General features: G+C 41.4%; 2 protein-coding genes across 9 annotated transcripts in view; one reads left to right on the top strand and one right to left on the bottom strand.

Moving 5' to 3' along the window:
• MRPL1 (mitochondrial ribosomal protein L1) overlaps positions 1–20,749 on the bottom strand; it is a 189,627-nt gene extending 168,878 nt beyond the window's left edge. For all 4 annotated transcript variants that reach the window (XM_084972616.1, XM_084972617.1, XM_021100620.2 and 1 more), the window contains exon 1: positions 20,468–20,749. The gene's annotated coding sequence lies outside the window, so the exon portion shown is untranslated. The remainder of the gene's footprint in view (positions 1–20,467) is intronic.
• Positions 20,750–20,867: 118 nt separating this feature from the next.
• The window catches only part of CNOT6L (CCR4-NOT transcription complex subunit 6 like), a 113,570-nt gene continuing 108,826 nt past the window's right edge, over positions 20,868–25,611 (top strand). The window contains exon 1 of one of the 5 annotated variants that reach the window (XM_021100613.2): positions 20,868–21,529. Coding sequence is in view for 2 of the 5 variants with exons in the window: in XM_021100606.2 (XP_020956265.1) it covers positions 21,802–21,806 (5 nt within the window). In the remaining 3 variants the exon portion in view is untranslated. Of the gene's footprint in view, positions 21,530–21,739; positions 21,878–22,147; positions 22,204–25,611 lie in introns of those variants that run through there. The other 4 variants (XM_021100606.2, XM_021100607.2, XM_021100610.2 and 1 more) reach the window with 4 other exon arrangements.

Genomic DNA, 25,611 nt, shown 5'->3' with positions numbered 1-25,611 from the left:
TTGAAAAATATAGGCACACAAGAATCCAAGAATCTCTGGGCATAATCAAATAGTAAAATACTTATGAAGGGAGAGAAGTGAATGAAAATAATGTTTTTCTAAGTGTCCATACCTGTAAGTCATATTGGTAAAAATCTACTTTAGAAAGTAGAGAATTTTTTTTTCACCCTGAGAATTGTACCCATTGTCTGAAATGTCTGGAAGACAAGCTTATTTTCAGTTTGGGATTATTAACACAGCACCCTAAAATTTTTATTTTTGTAACAAAAGTAATATAATAATTCTAAAGAGTGTAAAATAAAAATGGAAGTCTCTCTCCAATAATTGCTCTCCCTATAAATAACCACTGTTAATGTGTTCAGTCATCCAGATTTTTTCTCTATGCAGTAAATTATAGGTGATACAAGAAAGTAGAAATTTCCAAAGCACTTGGAAATTTGACAGTTAAATCTCTTAAAATTGATGACAGCCCAAGAGAATCTTAAGTTACCCAAAGATTTCCAACAGTATATTGCCACTATCATATGCCTCTCCCAGCTGATCAGTGGCCTGTTGAGATTTCTTCTCACACTAGTATGAGTACCGGGCTACAGAGAACATATTTCTTCAATTTCTGCCTTATCAATGTCCATAAAAGTAAGAGTTGAAAACTTCAGGTGTTCCCATTATGGCTCAGCAGAAACAAACATGACTAGTATCCATGAGGACTCAGGTTTGATCCCTGGCTTCACTCAGTGGGTTAAGGATCTGAGCTGTGCTGTAGGTTCCAGATGTGGCTGCATTGCTGTGGCTGTGGTGGAGGCCAGCAGCTGTAGCTCTAATTCAACCCCTAGCTCGGAAATTTCCATATGCCATGTTGCAGCATTAAAAAAAAAAAAAAATTGGTCATCATTCTTTTTTTTTTTTTTTTTTTTTTTTTCCATTTCTGGCTGCTCCGTGGGCATATTGGAGCTCCCAGGCCAAGCCACAGTGGCAGCAATGCTGGATCTCAGCACTTCAAGATGCCACCAATCCCGTTGGGCCACAGCGGGAGCTCCAAGCCATCACTCTTCACAGAGCTTTACTACTAAACCACATAATCTGTATTAATTTTCTACCTATGGAGTTCCCGTCGTGGCGCAGTGGTTAACGAATCCGACTAGGAACCATGAGTTGCAGGTTCGATCCTTGCCCTTGCTCAGTGGGTTAACGATCCGGCATTGCTGTGAGCTGTGGTGTAGGTTGCAGACACGGCTTGGATCCCGAGTTGCTGTGGCTCTGGCATAGGCTGGCAGCTACAGCTCCAATTAGACCCCTAGCCTGGGAAACTCCATATGCCGCGGGAGCGGCCCAAGAAATGGCAAAAAGACAAAAAAAAAATTTTTTTTTCTACCTAAATGTTGGGTGAAAAATATAGAAGTTATGGTTTAGTATTTTCGACACAATTAAAATCACATTTAAATCCAAGTATAAGTAGCTTGATGAAGTATGTATAGCATGAAGAGGCAGAAGAATAATGTTCTAAAAGTATGAATGCCTGGATTTGAGGTCTAGAGCTGCCACATATAAGCAGATCCTGTGAATTAAAAGATGTAATTTTTCAGAGTTCCCTTTGTGGCTCAGCGGTTAATGAACCAGTCTAGGATCCATGAGGATGTGGGTTTGATCCCTGACCTCGCTCAGTGAGTTAAGGATCCGGTGTTGCCGTGAGCTGTGGCTTTCATCCCGAGTTGCTGTGGCTGCTGAGTAGGCCAGCAGCTTGTAGCTCCAATTGGACTCCTAGCCTAGGAACTTCCATATGCCCCAGATATGGCCCTAAAATAGCAAAAAAAAAAAAAAAAAAAAAAAAAAAGTGTCATTTGGCATCTCTGAGTTTTCTTATTTGCTAAAATTGGCAGTTGTGATATGAATGATTTATTCAAAATCAGATGTTGATATAAAGATCAAATGAGCTAATTACACATCAAAAAGTTTTGAAAATTGTAAAGTGCTATACAGAATCAGAAATATAGTAATACAATATTTGTTTAAAAATGCAAAGTCGCATTTCATTTTCTTTCGCTAAAATTAGAAAAAAAAACTGAAAATGTTTAGAAAGGCATTATATTTTTTTGCCTTACGTTGTTTTATGGGACCTTGATACACAAGTCATTTATTGACTCATCTGATTTTAATGAGGCAATATTATTGATAACAGGCAGCATGCATATGTCCATCCTTTAAGCTGAATTTTACTCAGCTTCTGTAATATATTATGTGACACAGGGGAAAAAAAATAGAAACACACTAGGTACAGATTTTTCACTTTACTAATAAAACATCTACTAAGTATCTTCTGGGGAAAATATAGAGAAGGCTGTTCTACCTACCAAAGGTTAAGAATGGTCAACTTGAAGTACAGAAAAACTTAAAAAAAAAAAAGAAAAAGAAAAAGAAAAGAAAAGAAGAAAAGAAACCAAACTTGAAAGATAATCGAAGAAAAGCCTCCAGGGAAGTCTTTTCTTTACTCAAGAAGGATGTGCTCGAAGTTTGCTTAAATAAAGAAAGAGGAAAGAGCTATTGGAACAATAAGAACTGTGGATATGAAAGAATATGAGAATGGTGTCAAGGGAGTGACAAAGGCAGGAAGATAAAGCACAACAGCGCAAGTGTTCTTAAGGGAGCGAGAAGTTGGAAAATGCCTGCGAAAAGAGAGGAAGGTCATGGGCTAGGGAACTTCAGAACATCCCTGGGGTTACACATTAGAGAAAAGGTTATTTATATCTGCGTCTGTCTCCACCACCAGATTTTTAGTTCCTTAAAACAAGATGCCATATCTTATTCATACTCGTGTCTCCCAGAGCAGCTAGGTCTGTTCCTTGTTCATGGAAGGTTCTCAGTCGGCATTGAGTTGAACCTAAATAAAAGTTGCCTGTAATGCATTTAGATGCTGGCTATGACACACAATGATAGGGACTTAGCAAGACCTATGTATGACTTAGTAAGTATATACTGGCTCATGTATTTATGATAGAATTTTTTTTTTCTTTTTAGGGCCACACTTGCAGCATATGGAGGTTCCCAGGCTAGAGGTCCAATTGGAACTATAGCTGCCGGCCTAACCACAGTCACAGCAACGCAGGATTGGAGCCGCATCTGAGATCTACACCACAGCTCAGGGCAATGTCAGATCCTTAACCCACTGAGCAAGGCCAGGGATCAAACCTGCAATCTCATGGTTACTAGTTGGATTCATTTCCACCATGCCACAACAGCAACTCCATGATAGAAATTCTTAGTGAGTGTCATGTGCTAGGGAGGCTCTGAGGAGAAAGCAACAAATCTTATGTGTCAGGATTCTGTTTTTCTTTAAAAAACCCAGACCTTCCAAGTTTAGCATTAGAAGAATTTCTAGATGATCAGGAGACAGTTGGGCCACATGACCCTGCCTGGTAGCTCTGGCTTTCCCTAGCCATTGGGGTCCTTAAATGGATTGCCCTTGAGACAACCATGCCGAGCAGGGTGGGAGGGTGGAAAGATCCCCCTTTGGGCAGTCTGGTTCAAGCATGGACAAATAACCCTCTCTTCATTTCCTGTGATCCAGCTAAAATTGTCTATTAAAGATTAAAAGACTGTGGGGAAAAGATAAAGGGGGAAGAGGAGTTATTCTTTTCAAATTTCCACAACTCATAAATAGCTCATGTGTCTTTATCACAGTCCTATGAATTCAGCTCATTTTATAAGTGTGGAAAACAAAATACAAAGGATCTAAGTGAGGAAGTCTGTTCAGATTTAGCTTATTGTGCTAAATGAGACTGAAGTTAGCTTCATGCAGTCGCTCAATAGATACTTACTGTGAATTTATTACATACAAGCATTACAATGTAACAGTGTAGAAACATAGTAGCATATATTCTCCCTCCTCAAGTTCCTTCTACTCTAGTAGTAGGGGAAAAAAAGCACTCCACTCAGGACCAGGTCATTCATAATCACTGAAATAATATTTCAGATGCTACTAGTCAGGGAGTGAAAGCAACCATCCAATCACTTAAAAAGTGAATGGCTGGTGAGAAAAAAAAGAGGCAATGAACATGTAATAGTATACTCCCTGGACATGTTAGTTTGAATTAAAAATTCTCAAACTCCTTTAAAAATTGAATTTGCTCAGTTATATTGAGTCATTTATACAAAGACAGCCTGAGGGTAGAGACATTAATTAGAACCAATTGTAGCTGAGCCAAATCTAACATAGATCTCCACTTGAAAAGTCAGGAGGAGGAGGGACTGGGGAAGAGCCTCATGTTTTCCAGAAGGGAATTGTTACAGAAAGATAAAAAAGGAAGGGCAATTATGAAGGGAAACTATATCAGAAGGTAAGAAAAGAATTGAACAGAAAGAGAATAATTTCTCTAAGATATAATACAAACTACATCTGGCAATACGTTGTTGTGGCTAAGGACATGGACTTAAACATCAAAAAGATCTGGGTTTGGAGCTTGACTCCCCTGAAGAAAGTTATTTGATACTTCGAGCCTTGGGTTTTTCCATCTATAAAATGGGGGGAATAATACTTAACCTTATATGGCAGTTGTAAAGGTTAAATAGCCAAATGCAAATAAAATGTCTGGGACATTATGTGGTCTCAGTCAGTGGTTGTTATAATGATTATTCACTAACTTAAGGAGACTGCATCCTTGAACTTAGTGAAAAGCTGGTAATCCACTGGTGCATATTAATTCAATGGAATGCTAACACATCTTTAAAATACACTTTTGCAATCACAATCTTTAATTAGCAATCACCCACTCATGGGTGGGGCATTTTGACAGTTGTATGGAAGGTTTTTGGACATCATAATCATATAGGTAGTGGTGGGAGGTGGTACTTGGGATTAGTGGACAGGTTCCAGGGAGGCTAGAAATTCTAGGATTCTCAGGAATTCTAGAAAAGTTCTGTATATGAAAGGATGCATGGCCTTGCAAGCTACATGATTTCTGAATGTCCCTCTAAGTATTCCTGTAGTTTAAAAAACTCTTGTGTATGATCTGAACCTAGACCTCAATTCTATTTCACATGAAGCATAATGTTTTCCATTGTCTTAACATACATTTTCTAGGAATGTAGTTATTAGGAAAATAAAGGAAAGAATTTATTTGGTTTTGCTTGGAATTTTACCAAGAATGGTTCACCATCTTGGTAAAATCATGTGACTCACAACAGTGTCACCCTTATGATAAATCAACACATCTGTATATCAGTCTGCTTTTATAGTCATGACATTCAGGTTAAAGCTACAAGAGAAAGACAAATACTGTATAATTTTACTATTATATGGAATATAAAAAACAAGCAAACAAGCAAAACAACCCTGAACAAATCAAACCCAATAAAAACAGATATGTGGATCAGAGAACAGAATAGTAGTTATCAGAGGGAAGGAGGGGGTAGGGAGGAGTAGGCAAAAATTGGTAAAAAGGATCAGCTGTGTGGTGACAGGGAAACTAAATTTTTAGTGATAAGTATGCTGTAGTATATACAGAAGTAGAAATATAATGTTATAATGTTATGTATAAATATAGTGTTATAAACCAGTGTTACCTAAATAAAAAAATAAATTCAAGAGTTCCATGGGAGATCCTGTCATGTCTCAGTGGTTAACGAATCCGACTAGGAAACATGAGGTTGCAGGTTCGATCCCTGGCCTTGCTCAGTGGGTTAAGGATCCGGTGTTGCCATGAGCTGTGGTGAGATGCGGCTCGCATCTATGGCATGGATTCCTTCCCTGGCCAGGAGACTTCTGCAGGCTGCAGGCACAGCCAAATAAATAAAGAAATAAAAATAAATTTTAAAAAACAAAGTTACTTCAAGGTACAAACATCTAACTTCTTCACTCTGCCTTCTAGTGAAGACATAGCTGAGCATTTCATACAGTATTTCATTACAAATTGCTTTGTTTTTAATTATCCTGCATGTTACAGCTAAGGAATGATTTTTTTTATACATAGTTCATGCACATACAATACTTTGTCTATGAATTTCATTTCAGGATGATAAAGGTATTATAAAATATTTCCTGTGAAAGGGGAATGTTGGCTCTGATGGAGCTAAGAACCATGCTCTAGAATTATATTTAATATCCTAAAAATATATTAGCAATATAAAGTGAAGTAAAAAAAAAGCAAATTCAGGAGTTCCTGTTATGGCTCAGTGGAAACGAACCTGACTAGTATCCATGAGGATGCAGGTTCAATCCCTGGCCTCGATCAGTGGGTTAAGGATCTGGTGTGAGCTGTGACCTAGGTTGCAGACAAGATTCAGATCCTGCCTTGCTGTAGCTGTGGCATAGACCAGCAGCTTGTAGCTCCAATTTGACTCCTAGCCTGGGAACCTCCATATGCCACAGGTATGGCCCTAAAAAGCAAAATATATATATATATATATATATATATATATTTTAATGTATTTTAGAAAAGTTTTTATTTTCAAAAGACTGAATCCCCACAGTTAATTTGCAGGCATTATAACAAGCAATGGGGAAAATAGTTTTGTGTTGTGATTCTCGTAAATTGTATCATGTATAAATCAGAACTTTTTAAGTTCAGGTTGATAAAAAGAAGGAACTGAAAAGGTTAACGAAAGAACAGAAATTGTAACATGTGATGAGCATGAGTCATTTTAGAGCTAAAGAATAAAAATAGAGGTTTTCTTCAAGTCAAAAGATTGATCTATTTCAAAAAAAAAACCTGTCCAAGTGGAAAATAAGTACAAAGAAATTAGATGATTTGAAATATTAGAAATACTGTGCTTTTTTTGGTTATTTGAGGGGATTAAGACACCAATATAGGCAAGCTAAATTATTTTTATTTTCTTTCTTTCTTTCTTTAGGGCCCCACCCACAGCATATGGAAGTTCCCAGGCTAGGGGTCAAATCAGAGCTGCAGCTGCCAGCCTACACCACAGCCACAGCAAGGAGGGATCCCAGCCATATCTGCAACCTACACCACAGCTCATGGCAATGCAGGATCCTTAACCCACTGAGCGAGGCCAGGGTTCAAACCCACATCCTCATGGATACTAATGGGGTTTGTTACTGCTGAGCCACAATGGACACTCCAATATAGGCAAGCTAAATTAAAAAGTGGGGTATAATTCTAGAAAGAACACAAATAATAAGATTACCCCTGCTGCAGAAAAGAACGTAATTCCTGTAACTGATGATTATTTTCAAGGTCAGTTGGTGGAAGTTCACTGAATTTTTTTTGTGTGTGTATGTAGGTATATCAGCAGTTGGTATTAGTTTAAAAAAATCCTAAAATTTGACCATTAAATAGTTATTTTAGATTATATAGGTTTCAAATTTCAAAACATAAATTATTTCATGAGTCGAATATCTGTTGAAAATTTTTACCATCTAGTTTATTTGCTCTGCCATACAGTGTGCTTCTGGGCCACAGTTTCCTGCACCAAATGGTTTATGAAAACTACCATTAATAACGTATCAGTGCAGGGAGTTCTGGCTGTGGCTGGGCAGTAAGGAACCTGACTAGTATCCATGTAGATGCGAGTTTGATCCCTGGCCTTGCTCAGTGATTTAAAGATCCAGCATTGCCATGAATTGTGGTGTAGATCACAGACACAGCTCGGATCCCATATTGCTGCGGCTGTGGTATAGGCTGGCAGCTGTAGCTCTGATTTGACCCCTAGCCTGGGAACTTCTATATGCCACACCTAAAAAGAAAAAAAAAAAATCAATGCAGGTTTGATCCCTGGTCTCGCTCAAGTGGGTTAAGGATCTGGCATAGCCATGAGCTGTGGTGTAGGTCTTAGATGCATCTTGGACCCAGGGTTGCTGTGGCTGTAGTGTGTTTCGGCAGTTGTAGCTTGAATTCAACCCCTAGCCTGGGAACTTTCATATGCTTCACGTTCAGCCATAAAAAGCAAAGGGAAAAAAGTATCAAGTAAATCTTTATCTTGAAGATAAATCTACAGTCAAAATAAAAACAAACAAAACAGATAAGGGATTCTAAACCCAATTTAAGGCTTAATTAACATATAAAGTCCTTAAGGGCAAAAGCAATACTGAAGTCAAAATTTTACCAAATGCTAAGTCTCAACAAGCAACAAGTCCTTGAGCTAGAGTTCTGGGAGAGAAAAGGCTCATCACTCTAAGTCAGGGTCCAAATTCATTATCACCTCTTGTGAGTCAACCAGATAATATGCATCTTCTGATGGGAGGCAAGAGGACACACAGAATGTATGTCACAGGATGTGATGCAGTCTCATCAAATCTTTAATTTCTATCCATTAAACTTTTGGATGCAATATCCACTTGGCAGAAAACACAGGGGATAGCAGAATGAACTAAATGATAACACAAGGAAGCATTAGACAAACCAGAAAGTGTGAGATTCCCCAGAACAATTGTCCTGATGCCTTAAACAAGTCAGTGTCATAAAAAATGGACAGCACTGGAGGGTAAGAGACAGTCATATTAACTTCTGGGTTTAAAGTAGTTAAAGTGTAGCAGCTCTGCACCTTCTTTTTCACATCAAATGAAGTAGACTGTGTTTCTAGTTTCAAGATGTGAGCTGAACATCTGGGCAGAGCCTAGCCTCCTCATGGCCTCTCCTTGTGAGAACAGGGCCTGCCATCCTCTGTTCCACCTGTCCTTGCCTGTCCTTCTTGCTGATTCAGCTTCTCACATGCTGCAGGCTAAGTCAGCCAAACAGCCATTCTCATTTCCATGGGAAAGAATCCCTGACTTGGGCCTCAGCCTAATTAGTATAGCTTATTCAACAGTCTCTTTAGCACAGTATGGGACATATTTTTAGAGGCTATATGATACACGTCCTTGGAGTTCCTGTCTTGGCTCAGTGGTTAACGAATCCAGCTAGGACCCATGAGGTTGCGGGTTCGATCCCTGGCCTTTCTCAGTGTGTTAAGGATCCAGCGTTACCATGAGCTGTGCTGTAGGTCGCAGATGTGTTGCTGTAGGCTGGCGGCTGCAGCTCCAATTAGACCCCTAGCCTGGAAATCTCCATATGCTGCGGGAGCAGCCCTAGAAAAGGTAAAAAGACCAAAAAAAAAAAAAAAAAAAGATACACATCCTTTTTCTTTTTAGGGCCACAGTTGTGGCATATGGAAGTTCCCAGGCTAGGGGTCAAATCGGAGCTACAGCTGCAGCCTACACCACAGCCACAGCAATGGGGGATCTGAGCTATGTCTGTGACCTACACCACAGCTCATGGCAATGCCGAATCCCCAACCCACTGAGCAAAGCCAGGGATGGAACCCACATCGTCATGGATACTGGTTGGATTCATTTCTGCTGCACCACAATGGAAACTTCCATATCCTTTGTTGACAGGGAAAAAAAATTCCAGAAAAATGTATTTGTTTTGTGAAAGAAATATAAAAATTTGCTTCAAATAGACTGTTTAGAGAACTTGAAATGTCAGTTCTTTAGGAAAATGATGCTACCATGCATGCATTCAGAACGAAATGGCAGATAGTAAAATTTTGATGGTCTTTTCACCTGTTTGTTTCTTTAGGCACTTCTACTTCTCTATTGAATGTCCTGATATTTTCATTTAAAAGTATGCAATAAAGATAAAAACAGAAAATCCAAAGTTGAACATCTTTTTTTTTTTTTTTTTTCTTTATAGGGCTGCATCCTCGGCATGAGAAAGTTACCAGGGTAGGGGTCGAATTGGAGCTACTGCTGTGGGCCTGTACCACAGCCACAGCAATATAGGATCAAGCCACATCTGCGACCTACACCACAGCTCACGGCAACACCAGATCCTTAACCCACTGAGCGAGGCCAGGGATCGAACCCACATCCTCATGGTTCCTAGTTGGGTTCGTTAACCACTGAGCCACAAAAGGAATTCCCTGAACATCTTAATTCTTTTGAAAAAACTGAATTTCATGGAAATTTCTCATCTGAAAAATTATTCCTGTAACAACCGACAATAACTCTATTAACAAATTCATATATCAGTGTAAAGCCTGGGTTGATGTCTTATATTCTTTCCCTGATTTCAATCCCTGGCTCATGCTTGCCACACAGAACTGCAGGTTTCCCTGAAAGACAAGAACAAGGAAAACAGAAAAACATATCCTTTCTCAATGCTTTTAGCAAGAGAACATGGTGATATTTGGTATTTTTGGTAAGGCGGTTATGTGGGTCAACCCAAGCATTAGCATGTAGTCTGCTTCCTTCCACCAAAAGCGTTGGTCAGGTAAAAATATTAATTTATCAAACAACTGTAAATCCTGTGCTGTTAAAGGAAGGAAGGAGGAAAAAAAGTAAGGCAGGTGGGTAGGTTGGTTCTGGGGAAGTGCTTAGGGTGTGCTCTCAGCCAACAAGGCATTTTTAGCTGATAATAAAGACATTCATTGCAGGAAAAAAGCCAAAAGAGACACATACTTCTTTTAACCATTTATTTGTCTTATTATAATTACATAATTATAAGACTTACAATAATATACAGCATTTTTGCTATTGTTATTTTTCCTGTAAGATTTTCACTTGGTTATATTCATCTTCAAGTTGTTTGGGGAAAGTAATATTCTGTTTTTAATCCTGTTTTTGAGAGACAAGGAAGGCATGAAATGAAAATCCTGGCAAATTGTCAGAGATGCCAGACTATTTAATGACAGAATTAGAAGCTGATCACTCCTGCTTCCTAATCCAGTGCAAACAGAGATGTTTCCCCCACAGTTTTTCAGGCTATGCTTACTTGGATATTATTTTTGAAGATATTTCTTGAATTATACACATGCTTTAAGTATTTCTGCTTGTGGTTATGTCTTTCAATTAGGTCAGTGTGCTTTGTTTTTGGGATTTTTTTTTTTTTTTACTTTAGATAAAATCTTGTGGAAGAGAGCACAGTAGCTGCTCCTTGAAAGTATCTTTGAAAAACTTACAATGTTAACACATGTCAGCACAAGCCTATATGCTGTATTTATTAAGTTAAGAAACATTGAGTGTCTACTATTGTGAAGGTTAACATTTACTATTTTACTTGTTTTCATGCCAACCCCGCAAGTATATATTACATTTATGTCTCAGATGAAGCTGAGCAGTTTGCCTGGGATCATATAGAAAGTGGCAGAGCCAGAATTTTTACCCAAATTGGTTTCATTCCAAAAGCTATAGGACTTCTACCATGTTTACATATCAGAGTCTCTTCTCTCAAGGTTCTTGGGGTGTTCAGATGGGAAGGAAGGTATATCTGGTTAGGTAGGGGTTGGGGAGGGATCCAGAAGGCTTCATGAATGAAAGAGCATTGGAACTCGTGCTTGAAAGATGTGCTTGTTTTGATTATGTACAAATGAAAGTTTGAGAAGTGTAAGCCACAATGTGGCCAAAGCTATAAAGTGGGAAAGTCAGAGCCTTTGTAGGGAACAAGTTTGAATGGAACCTAGGGTGAGTGAAGGAGGAATGTGCTAGTTTAGAAAAATGTTTGAGGAGTTGCTTGGTGGCTCGGTGGGTTAAGGATCTGGCATTGTCACTGCGGTGGTCCAGGTTGCTGCTGTGGTGCAAGTTTGATCCCTGGACTTGGAACTTCCATGTGCTGTGGGTGTGGCCCCCCCCCCCCCAAAAAAAAGTGTTTGAGGTTATAAAGATCCTTGAACAAAAGGCAGTGGAGAACCTTTACAAACTACCAGTGGCTGACAGTCCTAAAATTTCAGTGTATCCGGTTAGGAGAATTACCCTCTTAAGAGGAGTTTTTTTATTTCATTTCGAAAGAGTAATGGAATCCTTCTACTTGACAACTCAGAATTTAAATAGCTGGTGTTTGAGATATTAAAAACAAACTCTGGTAAACTTTAATTGAGAGAGAGAGAAGAAAAAAGAGAGAGTTATTAATTACTGGTATGTAAAAACAGAGCATGAGGAGTTCCCATCATGGCGCAGTGGTTAACGAATCTGACTAGGAACAATGAGGTTGTGGGTTCGATCCTTGCCCTTGCTCAGTGGGTTAAGGATCCGGCGTTGCCCTGAGCTGTGGTGTGGGTCACAGGCGAGACTCAGATCCCGAGTTGCTGTGGCTGTGGTGTAGGCCGGTGGCTGCAGCTCCGATTAGATCCCTCGCCTGGGAACTTCCATGTGCCGTGGGAGTGGCTCAAGAAAAGGCAAAAAGACTAAATAAATAAATTAATTAAAAAAAATAGAAACAGAGCATGAAAGTTTTGGTGAAAGTATCTTGCTTTAACTTATATATACACATAAGTTTGCTTTGCTAGAGTTAAAACTCTTTGTTATGAAACTCAATACAAAGCTTTAACTCTGTTTCTTGGGACTCATCCACCATCCAGTCAATGTTGAGGTACTGCATTGTATACATGCTCCACCTATACTGAGGCAGCCCAGTAGTTTATTTCTGGTGGTAGTGTATTTAACGGAAACACTATTTTCCAGCTTCCCTTTTAGCTAGTTTTGTTCTGTCATTAACTTTTGGCCAATGAAGTCTAACAGAATATGGTTTTGGTGGGCCTTGCAGGACAGTGTTTAGGAAAAGGGATAATTTTTGCCCTGCCAGGAAAATGGATAGGAGAGTTGGGATCCCAATGATCAGAGCTCCGATAACTTCTTTGGTGCCTTTGGACAGGACAGAAAGAAGCACCCATCCTTGCAGATGAACTAGAAAATGTTCCTTCTCTGGGTAGATGCACCACTTACTTCTTGGTTGGGTGCCTTTGCAGTAAACAAATGCACAACTGTATGAGGTGGCCATGGCAGCCATACCGGACTATGAGGGAGGAACAAAAAGCATATTCTAAAGATAGCAAAGCCAAAGAGAGAAGAAGACAGGTTCCTGCTGATCATGGATGTGCCATTTCAGCCCTGAATCAATTATTTCCAGGTTTTTTATGCAAGAGGAAAAGAAAATTCTTTTGTTCATGATTGTTATTTCTGATTTCTTTTGCTAGCAACTGGTCAGTAGTAAATTAAGATACACAGTATGATTTGAGAAGTTCTATCATTAATTAACAGTTTGGACAAATGTTCCTTGAGCATTGTGTGTCAGACACTGTGTGATTGCTAGGGATAAAGAGAGAGCTTACAGTCCAGGATGTGAACGACAGATGTGTACTCACATAGATAATTGCAGTAAACTGTGATAAAGTTGTTCTGTTTGCATACTGGATAAAAATATCTGGCCAAGAGGTGAGTGGGAGCTGGGCTTTGACAGACTGCATTCACCCAGAGGGGAAGTTTTCTAGTTCATCTCCACAAATGGGAGGCTTTTTTTTTTTTTTAAAGATTATAATTCAATCAACAATAATGCCTTCTTGTCCTTAAATTCAGTGGTTTCCAAATTTATTTTAGTAGCAGTTATCCTTCTTTGAAAGAACTTGTATGCAGAAATGCAATGTATTATTTCAGATGTTCTGGTTGTAGAGATTGAACTCAAATTAGTTCAGATGTAGAAGACATTTTACTAATTAATTTAATCCCATGTATTGTAACAGAGTTGGACACAGTGTGCTAAGGAAATACACACTAGGGGTTTCGGAGAAGGCCTTACAAAGGAAGTGATACTTGAGCTAAATTGTGAAGGATGATTTCAAGAGGAAGACGAAATAACCGTACTGAGGAAATATCATGTGCAAAGATACCTAAGATAGCATGTCCTGTTTCAGAAATGGCAGTAGTTTACTAACAGTCACAGGTGAAAGAGAGAAGTTGATGGTTAAGTGGCTAAGGTGGTGATGATAAAGGGGTGGCAGATCACTAAGGGACAGATACAGTTGTGAATAAGGGACAGATACGGTTGTGAAATTAGATTTTAGTTTACACAGTATGGGAAGTCATTGAAAGATTTTAAAGATCAGAGTAACATGAATAGAATATGTTTTAGGAGGCAGTTAGGATTGTTCTTAGTAGGGATATATTAACAGACAAAATGCAAAAGCTCAGGCAAGAGGTGACAGGCTGACTTAAGACGTTAGCAGTGCATTGGGACAGATAGAGAAATGAGAATATTTAGTAGGCTGAATTGGTAGATCATGGAGAAGATGGGAGAGAAAAGTGAAGGATGATTCCTAGGACTCTGCTCTGGGTGACCATTCATATGATTACATGACTATTAGCATGGTGGTACCATTTTTAATGAGAGAGGATCATACAAGGCCAGGAATAGATGTTGGAAGAAAGATAATGAGCTCAGCTGTAGACATACTGATCTTGAAAAAAGTGCAGACCGTCCAAGTGGAGCTAACCCAGGAGGAAATTGACAATATAGACATGAATGTGTGGCAAGAACCCTAAATTGGAGATGTAAATTTGGGAGTTATAAGCATAAAGATAGCAGTTAAAACTTGTAGATCTGATGATCTAAGACTTCAAGAATGTGTTTGAGTCCAATATGAAAAATATGGGAAAGTCTTAGAGAGACTATTACAGCCTCATGCCACCAAATATCTTCCCATTAAGCAGTGTCTGAAATTGCCATGGTTTGGATTTAGTTTTGTAGGTTACAGTTGTATCTGTGAGTAATTGCCTCTTAAAAAAAATATCATTGGGAAGAATAAAACAGATGACATAACCGAACTAGGTATCTAGATGTCAGTTTCTGACACTGACTTTGCCATTGATCACCTAGGTGAGAGTCAGCAAGCCACTTTGCTTTAGGTTCCTCATCTGGAAAGTAAGGAAGTAAGACCACAGGATCTTCACCATTTGGGAACTGAGTATGATTCAAACAATAATATTGTCGTATTGTAGTTTAATTCAGTGGTTTTCAAATTTAGTTAGCAGCACTTAGCCTTCTTGGAAAGACTTTTCATACAGAAACACAACATATTAGTTGGGATGTTGTGGTTACAGAAGTCTAACTCAAGGTACTTTAGATATAGAAGATGAGATACTACACTTTGTGAAAAGGTGCAGCTGAACCCCATGGATGATGGAATTTGACACTGGTACACAACCAGGGCTTGCTCTCTACACTCCTTGTCTCTGTGTGATGGATTCATTCTGCACAAGGTAGTATGTAGCCATTGGTCACTCTTAAGATTTCCTTCTTCTTTTTTTGTCTTTTTAGGCTCATGCCAGAGCCACAGCAATGCCAAATATGAGCCGCGTCTTTGACCTATACCACAGCTCACGGCAATGCTGGTTCCTTAACCCACTGAGCAAGGCCAGGGATGGAACTTTTGTCTTCATGGATGCTAGTCAGACTTGTTTCCACTGAGCCATGATGGGAACTCCCTCCTTCCTCCTTTTTTTCCTCCTTCTTCTTTCTCATTTTTTTCTTATTCTCCCCCTTTTCCTTCTTCTTCTTTTTTTTTTTTTTTTTTTTTTTTTTTGGCTGCTCTCACGGCATGTTCCTGGGCCAGGAATCAAACCCAAACCATGGCAGTGTCCTAAGCTGCTGCAGTGACAACACCTAATCCTTAATCTACTGTGCCACAAGGGAACTACCCTTCTTTCTTTCTTGTCTCACTTGTACCACTATGGTGGACTAGCCCTTCTTCCCTTAGTTCCACTTGAAAACATTCTGGGGGAGAATTCTCCTTGCTGTGGCTTTAGTCATATGCCCACCCTGTAGTCAAGAAGTTGGGGGACTCGCTTAAGCTGCAACTGCCACTAGAATCACCTGTTTGTAATATAGGCAGGAATGGTCTCCCCAAAGGAAAGGAGCACTGTTAATAGAAAAAGAAAACTTACCAGGCAAAAAGTTAGATAGGAAATATGTAAACAGATAAAACAGAGGCTTTCCAATTGAGCTCCCACCTATCTGGTTACCTCTCTGCATCCTAGGTGTCTTCTGAAGTATACCTCTGAAGACCCCATGAAGATCATTGGAGTACAATATTAAAATAATGGATTTTATTGATTGGATAGCATGCCAGTTTCCTCCAAATCCTCGAACAACTGAAGCACTAGATATTTATTGATGGTGGTGGTACTTATATAGTAAAACATTTCTGGAATACAGGAAAATATTAGAAAGAATGGTATGGATGTTGATGGAGTTGGAGTGGAGATTCTGAAGGTTCAAGGATCAAAGGACTTGAGACTGGAGGGTAGAAAGAGGAAGCAGGAGGACACCAAGATGAACTTTGCCTGCTTTGTCATTTTATCTAGGACTGACATATCATATGGCACATTATTAAAAATGGTGGAAGATATTTATCTTTGGTGAAAAGCATGGAATGGTCCTTGGTGTCATCCACCGTTATTCTAGAGAAAGCAACAAATGGAAGGCTGATGGGAAGAGAGAGGTGATGGACTAAAGCAGGGGTAGAGACCATGAATAAAGCTACCTTTCTTGGATGAATATTCCCATGGTATGTGGTACCTCAAAAATATTAGAGATAAACTAATGGATTAGAGGGAAAGAGAGGAAGAGGAATAGGATGAGTAAAGATGGGACTATGGAGAGGAATGTAGTTCAGTAAAAGGTAGACTATGTCACTGGGGTATATTTGGAGGCCATGTCAGGAGGTCTGGAAAGTAAAAATTCAAGATGGTCTTGATTAAAACCCATGCAAAAGTAGTAGTAATGAAAGTCAGTTAAATTACATTTAATTATTTTATTAATTATACCTTCTAAATAATTTATATGTAACACTTTTCTTGAAAAGTTTTGTAGTTATTAGTATAAAAGTGCATACTAAAAATCAGTAAAATCAAATTTGACTATCAAATAGTAACACCGTCTTTAAATTAAAAAATGTAAATCTTTGTCTTGTAAGATGCTGGACAGAATTTCATAAAATAGACAAAGGAATATAGTTATAAAGGGTCTAACAGGTTCAGTTACCTGTGCTACCAAAAGGAAAACAGGGAGAGATCAGAATTACTCAGATTAAATATTAATCACTAATTTGGAAAAGACACAGGTGTTCACTAGAACATCAAGTTCTTTTTTTTTTGAGAAGTAAAGAACCAATTCTGTAATAATACAAATAAACGTAAGTGTTTTCAAAACAAGTTGTACCTACACAGTGCTACTATTAAAGCATTTTGGTCAAAAAGGATGGACTTAAGCCAAAAGTTTTTACTTGGATAAATCACTTCTTTAAAGAGATTTTCTTATTGTATTCTTATTATTTTTTTTTTTTTTTGTCTTTTTGCTATTTCTTTGGGCCGATCCCGCGGCATATGGAGGTTCCCAGGCTAGAGGTCTAATCGGAGCTGTAGCCACTGGCTACGCAGGATCCAAGCCACGTCTGCAACCTACACCACAGCTCACGGCAACGCCGGATCGTTAACCCACTGAGCAAGGGCAGGGACCGAACCCGCAACCTCATGGTTCCTAGTCGGATTCGTTAACCACTGCACCACGACGGGAACTCCTGTATTTTTATTTTTAATTTAAAAATTGCAGTAACTGTCAAGCATGGAAAATTTCCATGAAATAAGCTATCAAAATCGGGTTCCTACTCTGTTGCAAACTCTGATCTACTGTAAAATTGCTTTTTAAAAATGGCTTGGAGTTCCCGTCATTGTTCAGCAGTAACTAACCTGACTAGTATCCATGAGGATGCAGTTTGAATGTCTGGTCTCAAACAGTGGGTTAAGGATCTGGCATTGCTGTGAGCTGTGGTATAGGTTGCAGATGTGGCTGGAATCTGATGTTGCTGTGGCTGTGGTTAGGCTAGCAGTTGTAGTTCTGATTTGGACCCCTAGTCTGGGAACCTCCATAAGCCTAGGGCACAGCCCTAAAAAGCAAAAAAAAAAAAAAAAAAAAAAAAAGGCTTAAATACTATTCTTTTGTAATTGGAATATCTTTTGGAGTCTTAAGGGGGTATTTTTTACTATATCAGCGAAAATTTAATTTCTCAGCATTTGTACAGTACCAATTATTTAGAAATTATTATTTCTCTAATCTCAATCTCCTTGCATATGAGAAGAACAACAATCTAGTTTTTGGATGATATACTGTTAATATATGAAAATACTGCTTCCCTGTTTTTAGTGAGCGTCAATCTATTTGCTCTGGTGTAAGAGATTACTTAAATTTAAGATGCATTCAATTGATTTATTTTATTTTTTTTAGGACTGCACCCATGGCATATGGAAGTTCCCAGCCTAGAGGTCGAATTGGAGCTGCAACTTCTGGCCTGCACTACAGCCACAGCAATGCCAGATCCTTAACTCACTGTGTGGGGCTGGGAATTGAACCTGTGTCCTCATGTATGTTAGTCACTGAGCCATAATGGGAACTCCTTCAATTGATCTTTTTATGATAAAATTCACTATTCTTAACTCTGGATATCACAATTACAACTTTTCAATGGATTGTTACACATATAGTACTTAAAATTTAAAGGCCAACAGTGAACATCGCCTATATAAACCTGAGGTTCAGGACCTGCAAAACCCATCATTTATTTATTTATAATTAAAAAAATTGAGGTATAATTACTGTACAATATGATATAATTTACAAGTGTGCAATATAGTAATTCACAGTTTTTAAAGGTTCTACTCCATTACAATTATTAAATATTGGCTATATTCCCTATATTGTACAATACATCGTTGTAGCTTATTTTTTTTTTTTTTTGTCTTTTTGTCTTTTTTTTTTTTGCTGTTGTTGTTGTTGTTGCTATTTCTTGGGCCGCTCCCGCGGCATATGGAGGTTTCCAGGCTAGGGGTTGAATCGGAGCTGTAGCCACCGGCCTAAGCCAGAGCCACAGCAACGCGGGATCAGAGCCACGTCTGCAACCTATACCACAGCTCACGGCAACGCCGGATCGTTAACCCACTGAGCAAGGGCAGGGACCGAACCCGCAACCTCATGGTTCCTAGTCGGATTCGTTAACCACTGCGCCACGACGGGAACTCCCTTGTAGCTTATTTTATACATAATAGTTTGCACCTCTTAATTCCTTACCCCTATATTGCTTCCCCCTTCCCCCACCCACTAGTATTTTCTACCTGTGAGTCTGCCTCAACTTTGGCAAACCGCCCCCCGCCTCCGCATTTATTAGTGCTTCTTTTACATCCACCAAGACTCTCCTCTCTTTCCCCATCCCAGTCCCAGTGAGTCTGAGAGTGGCAGGTATCACATGGCTCAAGTGAAATTGCCAGCGCCATCAGTTTAATCCTCCTGGACATTGTCGTGATTGTTAATTTTGTGTCAGTTTCATACTTTCATTTCTGGTTTGTTGTAGGAGAATTTCCTGTTTATGGGTCTGCTTCCCCTATGACCGTGAGCTACTGAAGAATAGAGACTACATATGCTTATCTTTGTGCCTCTGATGCAAAATACAATGTCTGGAACATAACACACCCTCCACAGATGTTCGTTTATTGTATAGGAATAGCTAGGGCTATATAGATATTTGAAGAAGTTTAAATCTGTGAGGATGTCCCATCATCCAATTTATATTTTTCAGGTATTTATCTTCGTCTTCTCTTCAGCATTTGGTAGTATTTCTCCTTGGGGCAAGTGTTTCTGTGCCAAGGAGAAATGCTGTGGCAAGATGCCGCTGAGGTAAGCAGAGCTTCTGTGCCTGCCAGCTTGCATCTCTTACAAGCGTCCTACCTTAATCAAACTATTTCTTTCCTATCCAAAAAAAAAAAAAAAAAAAAGATGCCACTGAGGCAGGTTTACTTTTCTGAGCTCCTGAAGTGACTTGTTTGGCTTTGTTGCTTACAAAGTGAAAGGTAATTATCCATTATACCTCAGCCTAGAATCAAGATAGTTAGGAATGAGCGGGATTTCTTCTAGAATCAAGGCCATTTCCACACCTATTACAGAAGCTGATATGGGGGTGGTGTGGCTAAGGAGGGAAATGGAAACTTAACACAGGTGGAAAACAAAGTAACCTTCAGTCTTCTGTATCTTGAGGGGCTTCTTCACTCACTCACTCAACACTTCCTCGTGACAAAGATGAAAGAGATGCAATTGTTCTTCTGCAATGGGGGACTCTTAATAGTTGATCAGTTCCGGGTAAATGATGATCTGCATTTTCACCGCAATTTTTCTCTCCAAGAGGGGCTTTCCACATTCAATAAGAGGGTCTAAGATTAACTGCAACCAACAACACGTGCTTAGGGTCCAAAAGAACACACTAAAAAATACTGAACACTGCTAACATACCCTTGACCAACACGGGTTAAGTACACAAGTCCAGAGTATGCAGTGGGAAAGAGACTGTGCACAACTGCAACAGCAGTATTCTGCCTCTAGAACTGGTATACTTTGTTTTTGGACTGCTGGTGGTAAAAGCTGAAGCTGGCCACAAAAACAAAATTAAACCCCATAAACTTAAAGTGTCAAGGCCACATTCACCAAGTAAACGTTAATATTTCTAGTTTACATTTTGACATTTTCATCCTGCAGCTGGCAAACAAACGTAATTCCATCGTGAGAGGGGAAAATTAGAAAATAAATAGGACGGGGTTATCGCAGAGCGTTACAGGTTCTTTTATTTCTCTCTCTCGATGCAACTTACAGATGTTACATGTTTAAAACAAAATCAAACCACTGAAGATGTTAGGAAACATTTCTTTCAATCGATTCCTTCACCTCACCTGGCGTCCCATTCGCCGCCCAGACTAGCGCTCGGCTCCGCTGTCAGGCCGCCTCCGGTGAGCGTGCAGTAAACAGCGCCGAGTCCACACACGAACACCGGGCGAAGCAGGTTCGCCAGTCTCTTCCCACCACCCGCCATGGTTCTGTGACTGCGGCTTTTTGATAACCTACCAGCCTCCCCAGCTCTGCTAGTCATTCGAGCCAAGAAAAGCAAGTAAGCCAGCAAGGGTAAAGGAGAAAATGGGCAAGAACCTTGGCAGCCCCGCGCGCACGCGCACCACGTCCCGACGCGGCGCCCCGGGGGCGTGGCCAAGGCGCGGCGCTGGAGCTCCGCCTCTTTCCCCTCACCCCACCCCTCCGCGCCGGGGAGTGACTGACTCTCGCCAGCCCCTCCACGTCAATCAACCCTCCTCCTTCTCGCACTCTCTGCACCTTGTTATTAATCTCAATACCGATATCGCGCGGACGCCTCTCCCCCGGGCCTCGGGGGTGTGAACGTGTGTGAGAGAGACCGGAGGCACCGAAGGCTGGCGTCTCGGTGCAGCAGCCTCGGCCCCGGCAGCAGCAGGCGCAGCAGCAAGCCCCGCAGCGGCGGCAGCCCCAGCGCCAGGAGGCCAAGGCCAAGGCCAGGCTCTGCGCGGCCCTTGGAGTAATAGCCGCGGCTCCGGCGGCTGCGGGGGCGCAGCTTCCTCCGCCAGCGGCCTTCTCGTCGGCGGCCGCGGCCGCGGTGCCTCTCCTGAGCGCCCAGCGTCACCGTCCCCGAAACCCGGCGGCGCGGCCCTCGGCCCCACTCCCTGCCCCCCATCCGTCTCCTTCTCGCTCTCTTCAGCCGCCCTTCTTGCCGCCGCCTCTGCCATTCCTCAGGCGGCCCGGCCCGGCCTGCCCGCCCCGCGTCCCCTCCGGCCGGTGCCTTTCCCCCCGGCGGGCTGCCTGCATGTCTTTGCTGCCCTCAGCCCCGCCGCCACCGCCGCCGCCGCCTCCCCCGCCGCCGCAGCACCAGCACCAGCCGCCCCGCCGCCGCCGCCGCCGCCGCCGCCCGGACCCCGGCGCGTTGAATGCAGGTGAGGAGGGGGCGCAGGCCCTCCGCGACCCCTGTCCGGGCGCCCCGCGCGCCCGCCCGCGAGCTGGGATCCGGGCCCTGCCTGCCGCCGCGGCTTCCCTTCGGGGCGGGCGGCAGCCAGGCCCGCCTGTGGGTGTTTGTGTTTGCGTCTGCGGCCGCGGCTCCGGAGGGGAAGCATCTGTGGGGGCCTGGTGCGCGCGCGCGCGTGTTTGTGTGTGTGTTTCCCCTGCCGCGGGGAAATGGCTGCTGTTGCTCCTGGGCCAGAGGAAGAGAATGAGGTAGAGTGTTTTTGTAGCTCCGCGTAGGATCGAGAGTGTTGGGAAGAGGAGCGCGTCCCTGGGGAAATGAGGTGGGAGAGGGACAAATGTGCGTGGGGGAGCGTGCGAGTTGGGACTTTGGCGGGCGGAGAGGCGGCCTGAGGACCCACAGTGAGTGGGTGTGTGGCGGGTGCGCTGCTGGCCCGCGTCTCTGTAGGAGGCGGAGAAGGTTCCGGGCTGTGTGTGTGTGTGTGTGTGTGTGTGTGTGTGTTGGGGGGTGGTCCGCGCCTGGGGCCCGGGACTCTGGGGGTAGGCGGGTTCGGTATGTTCCGGACCCCCGAGTGGCGTGTCCCTCCCCCTTTGTGGCCGGGGCTCGGGAGCCTCGCAGGTGAGAGCCGCTCCGCGGGGGCCGAAGAGGGTGAGTGTGTGTGTGTGTGTGCCGAAGAGGGTGAGTGTGTGTGTGTGTGTGTGTGTGTGTGTGTGTGTGTGTGTGTGTGGTTCACGCACAGCATCTGGGCCCAGAGAGCTTCGGGTCCGGGCCTCGCCGCCGTTCCCGGGGCCGCGGCAGGAAGCGCGCCGGCCTGCAGCGCGGCCTAACCGCCTCTGCGCCCGCCCGCCCGTCGGCCTGCCTCCCGCCGGCCTTCCCGGATGCCTCCCGGGGCGCTGGGCCCGCCCGGGCCCAGGGCGCTGCCTCGGGCCTGGGCAGGTGAGGGTCGGTGCGGGACGCGCCGATCGCGGTGGCCGCGGCTGCCTCCGCGACTCCGGAGGACAGGAAAAGGCATATTTTGGCGTTCCAACTGCAAGCTCCCCCTGGCTGGCGGTGGGACCCGGGGGAAAGTGAATCAAAGCATTACATCTCGAGGAGACGCGGTGTCGAGATCCCTTCTTTCCATCCTTTCCTTAAGGCTGTGTGGAGGGACTAAGTACATATTTTCATTTTTTTGTCGTTGTTGCAGATACTTTCTCGTTGATAATATTTATGCAGTTTTTTAAGATAAAATTTCACTCTGGTGGCCTGGGGAAGACATGGAAGCTGACTTCCCTGTCTTATGGTGTTGGTGGGACCGGATCGATTTTGTGCGTTTGAAATTGTTTTATCCTGCCTCCTAGGGGGAAAGGCGTGTACTCGCCGAGCTGAGGAGGTTGGCGAGAAAGAGGAAGTTACTGGAGCTGTCATCTTCCTTAGCACGGCTCGACTATTTAGCTTAGACTGTTTATTAGCTGGATTGTGTTCAGGGAGTTTAGCTGAGCCGTCTGTACACAGGGAAAGCACAGTACTATATTTTAGGAGATCCTGCCTTATTGCCTCTAGTTATCTTAATTGTCAATCAAGATAGTCATGCACAAACAAGTTTTCCCTCACTGTCTCCAAAACCTAGATCAAGCAGCCTCTGTTGTCCACTCCAAGTCCATTTCCACTCTTGGAAAGAGATTTTGAGAGTAGTCTGAGTTAAACACAACTATAAAGGTAAGCCAGCTACCAGTGAGGCCTACAGTGCATTTCAGAGCTAAATATAAATGGTATTTGGATAATTATTTGCTGTTTACTCTATTGACTCTACCCTCTATTTCCATCTAGTTAGCTCATTTAGCTAAAACGCTGTGGATAAAGTCATGTTACAGATTCGATCCATGCTCTGTGTAATGGCTAGAGGTTGCTTCTCTCTGAGCCTAGTCTCACAGAGATGTTTCCTTCTGTTCACTGGGAACTGAGGGGGAGAACAGGTGAGATGGGGAGCTGTTTTATATGACCACTACTGGAAAAACAACACATGTTTAGTTTACAGACCTCAAAACTCTGGTTGTGCTATTTTTTCTTAGCTATTTGATTTTAGGCAAGGTACCTAAGTGTGGATAAGTCTGTTTCGTCATCAGTAACAAGGAGATAAGACATTTATTGTAAGGTTGTCCTGAGGATAAATTGAAAAAAAAAATACATTTGGCACATAGTAGCTGTTTAGTTAAATATTAGTTCTTCTTCCTGCAGCCCTGACTGTGGACATTGAAAAATATGTATTAAATACAAATACATATTGGATTACTGAGAGCAGTATTCTGTTAATGTAAGTTAAAAATCAAGACAATAGAACATTTCAGGGTCCTTTGATGTGTAAGAAGTATATATAAACAAAGTTAAATGTTGTATTTTAGAAGTCTTTTAATAAACTGTCAGTAAAATAGCTGAGTGTACTAGTTTATAGCAACTCTCTGATCATACTTGATTTTGTTTCATATTTTCAAGTAGACCATCTTTCAGTTTCACTCTTTCTAAAAAAGAGTTCTTGCTGTGTAGCCCCGGAAAAAATTGTTCCAGCTATATATAGCACATATGTTTCAATACAATCAGGCATTAAAAAGGACCAAGAACCTAGAGTTTATATTTATAGATCTACAAAGTATAAATGCCACAAAATTGCTATGTAATTGCTTTAGTTTAAATTGACTGATTCCAGTAAAAACAAAAACTTTTGGAATATTTTCCTGAATGGAAGTAAAAATCTATCAACTATTCAATAATTTTCTTTTTCTAAAAAATGCTGTGTGGAGTGGTAAATGTGCTCTTCATTTACTTTAATTGTATTGGGGTTGAAAAAATAGTGGTATGGAGTTTGAGGTAAAGGCAACAGAGAGATTAAAGAATTTTTTCTTTTTCTTTTATTTATTTGTTTTTTCTTTTTCTCCCCCTTTTTTTGGTGAAGGTAGGGTGAAGAGTGTGTGGAAAGAGTTTCATTGGTTTAAGTTTGTAATGTCTCTGTTTACTAATGCTGGGTTTTCCTTAGGCCTTATATCATGATTATTTACATCAGCAATGTTAAATGTAAAAAAAAAATCTAGTAAAGGACTAAAATTCAGCACTTTTGTGAAGAATAGGAGGGGAAACTATTCAAATGCAAAATATTATGGTTTTGTTAAACTTTTTGTGTTGTGGGTGTGTGCATTTACAGTGAACAGAATTAGCTGCCATGTGGTTAGGAAGAATTCTTACCTTAAAAATTATGTGATAATTTTTAATACATTAAAAACAATAAAATCAAAATGAATTCTCCCTCAAGTTGAATTTGATAATTTTCATTAGACATTATGGATTATGGTATTTTAAAACACTTTATAATTTTTTTTTTTTTTTTTTTTTTTTGTCTTTTTGCCTTTTCTAGGGCCACTTCCACGGCATATGGAGGTTCCCAGGCCAGGGGTCTAATTGGAGCTGTAGCCACCAGCCTACACCAGAGCCACAGCAACATGGGATCCGAGCTGCATTGGCGACCTACACCACAGCTCATGGCAACACCAGATCCTTCACCCACTGAGCAAGGCCAGGGATCGAACCCACAACCTCATGGTTCCTAGTCGGATTCGTTAACCACTGTGCCACTACTGGAACTCCAAAACACTTTGTAATTTTTTTATGGGGAGAATTGAGGAAAACATTTTTCTGTAATAATCATGAAAATAGATGATATGAACTAATATATTAAGATAACTGAACAGTGAAATTTATTATTAATAGTGGGACTCCTTGTTATCATTTAAAGTAATTACCTTATAGTAGGATCAAGGTGGAAAACTGTTGAGGTTTTAGAATTTAATGTTACACAAATGGGCTTTTAAACAATCTTTCCAAAATATCCCTTATAAATGTCTTTAATTAGGGGAAATTGAAATATGATTTGTGCATGTTTTACTTTGGATAATGCTAATTAGGGTAATAAATACACTCCAAAATTTTAGTGGCTTAACACATGTAAGTTTGTATTTTGCTTGCATTACAGTCCAGTGCAGGTGCTCCTTGTTAGGCTTGTGGCTTTCTTCCTTGTGGTAATTGAGG

This window comes from Sus scrofa, chromosome 8, assembly GCF_054392235.1.
Source record: "Sus scrofa isolate SSC_HxYL_T2T_F1_AM1 chromosome 8, Sscrofa_HxYL_maternal_Yorkshire_Landrace_v2.0, whole genome shotgun sequence".
Lineage (NCBI taxonomy): Eukaryota > Metazoa > Chordata > Mammalia > Artiodactyla > Suidae > Sus > Sus scrofa.
The sequence above is the reverse complement of the archived record's forward strand: the minus strand, read 5'-3'. Positions and strand labels throughout refer to the sequence as shown.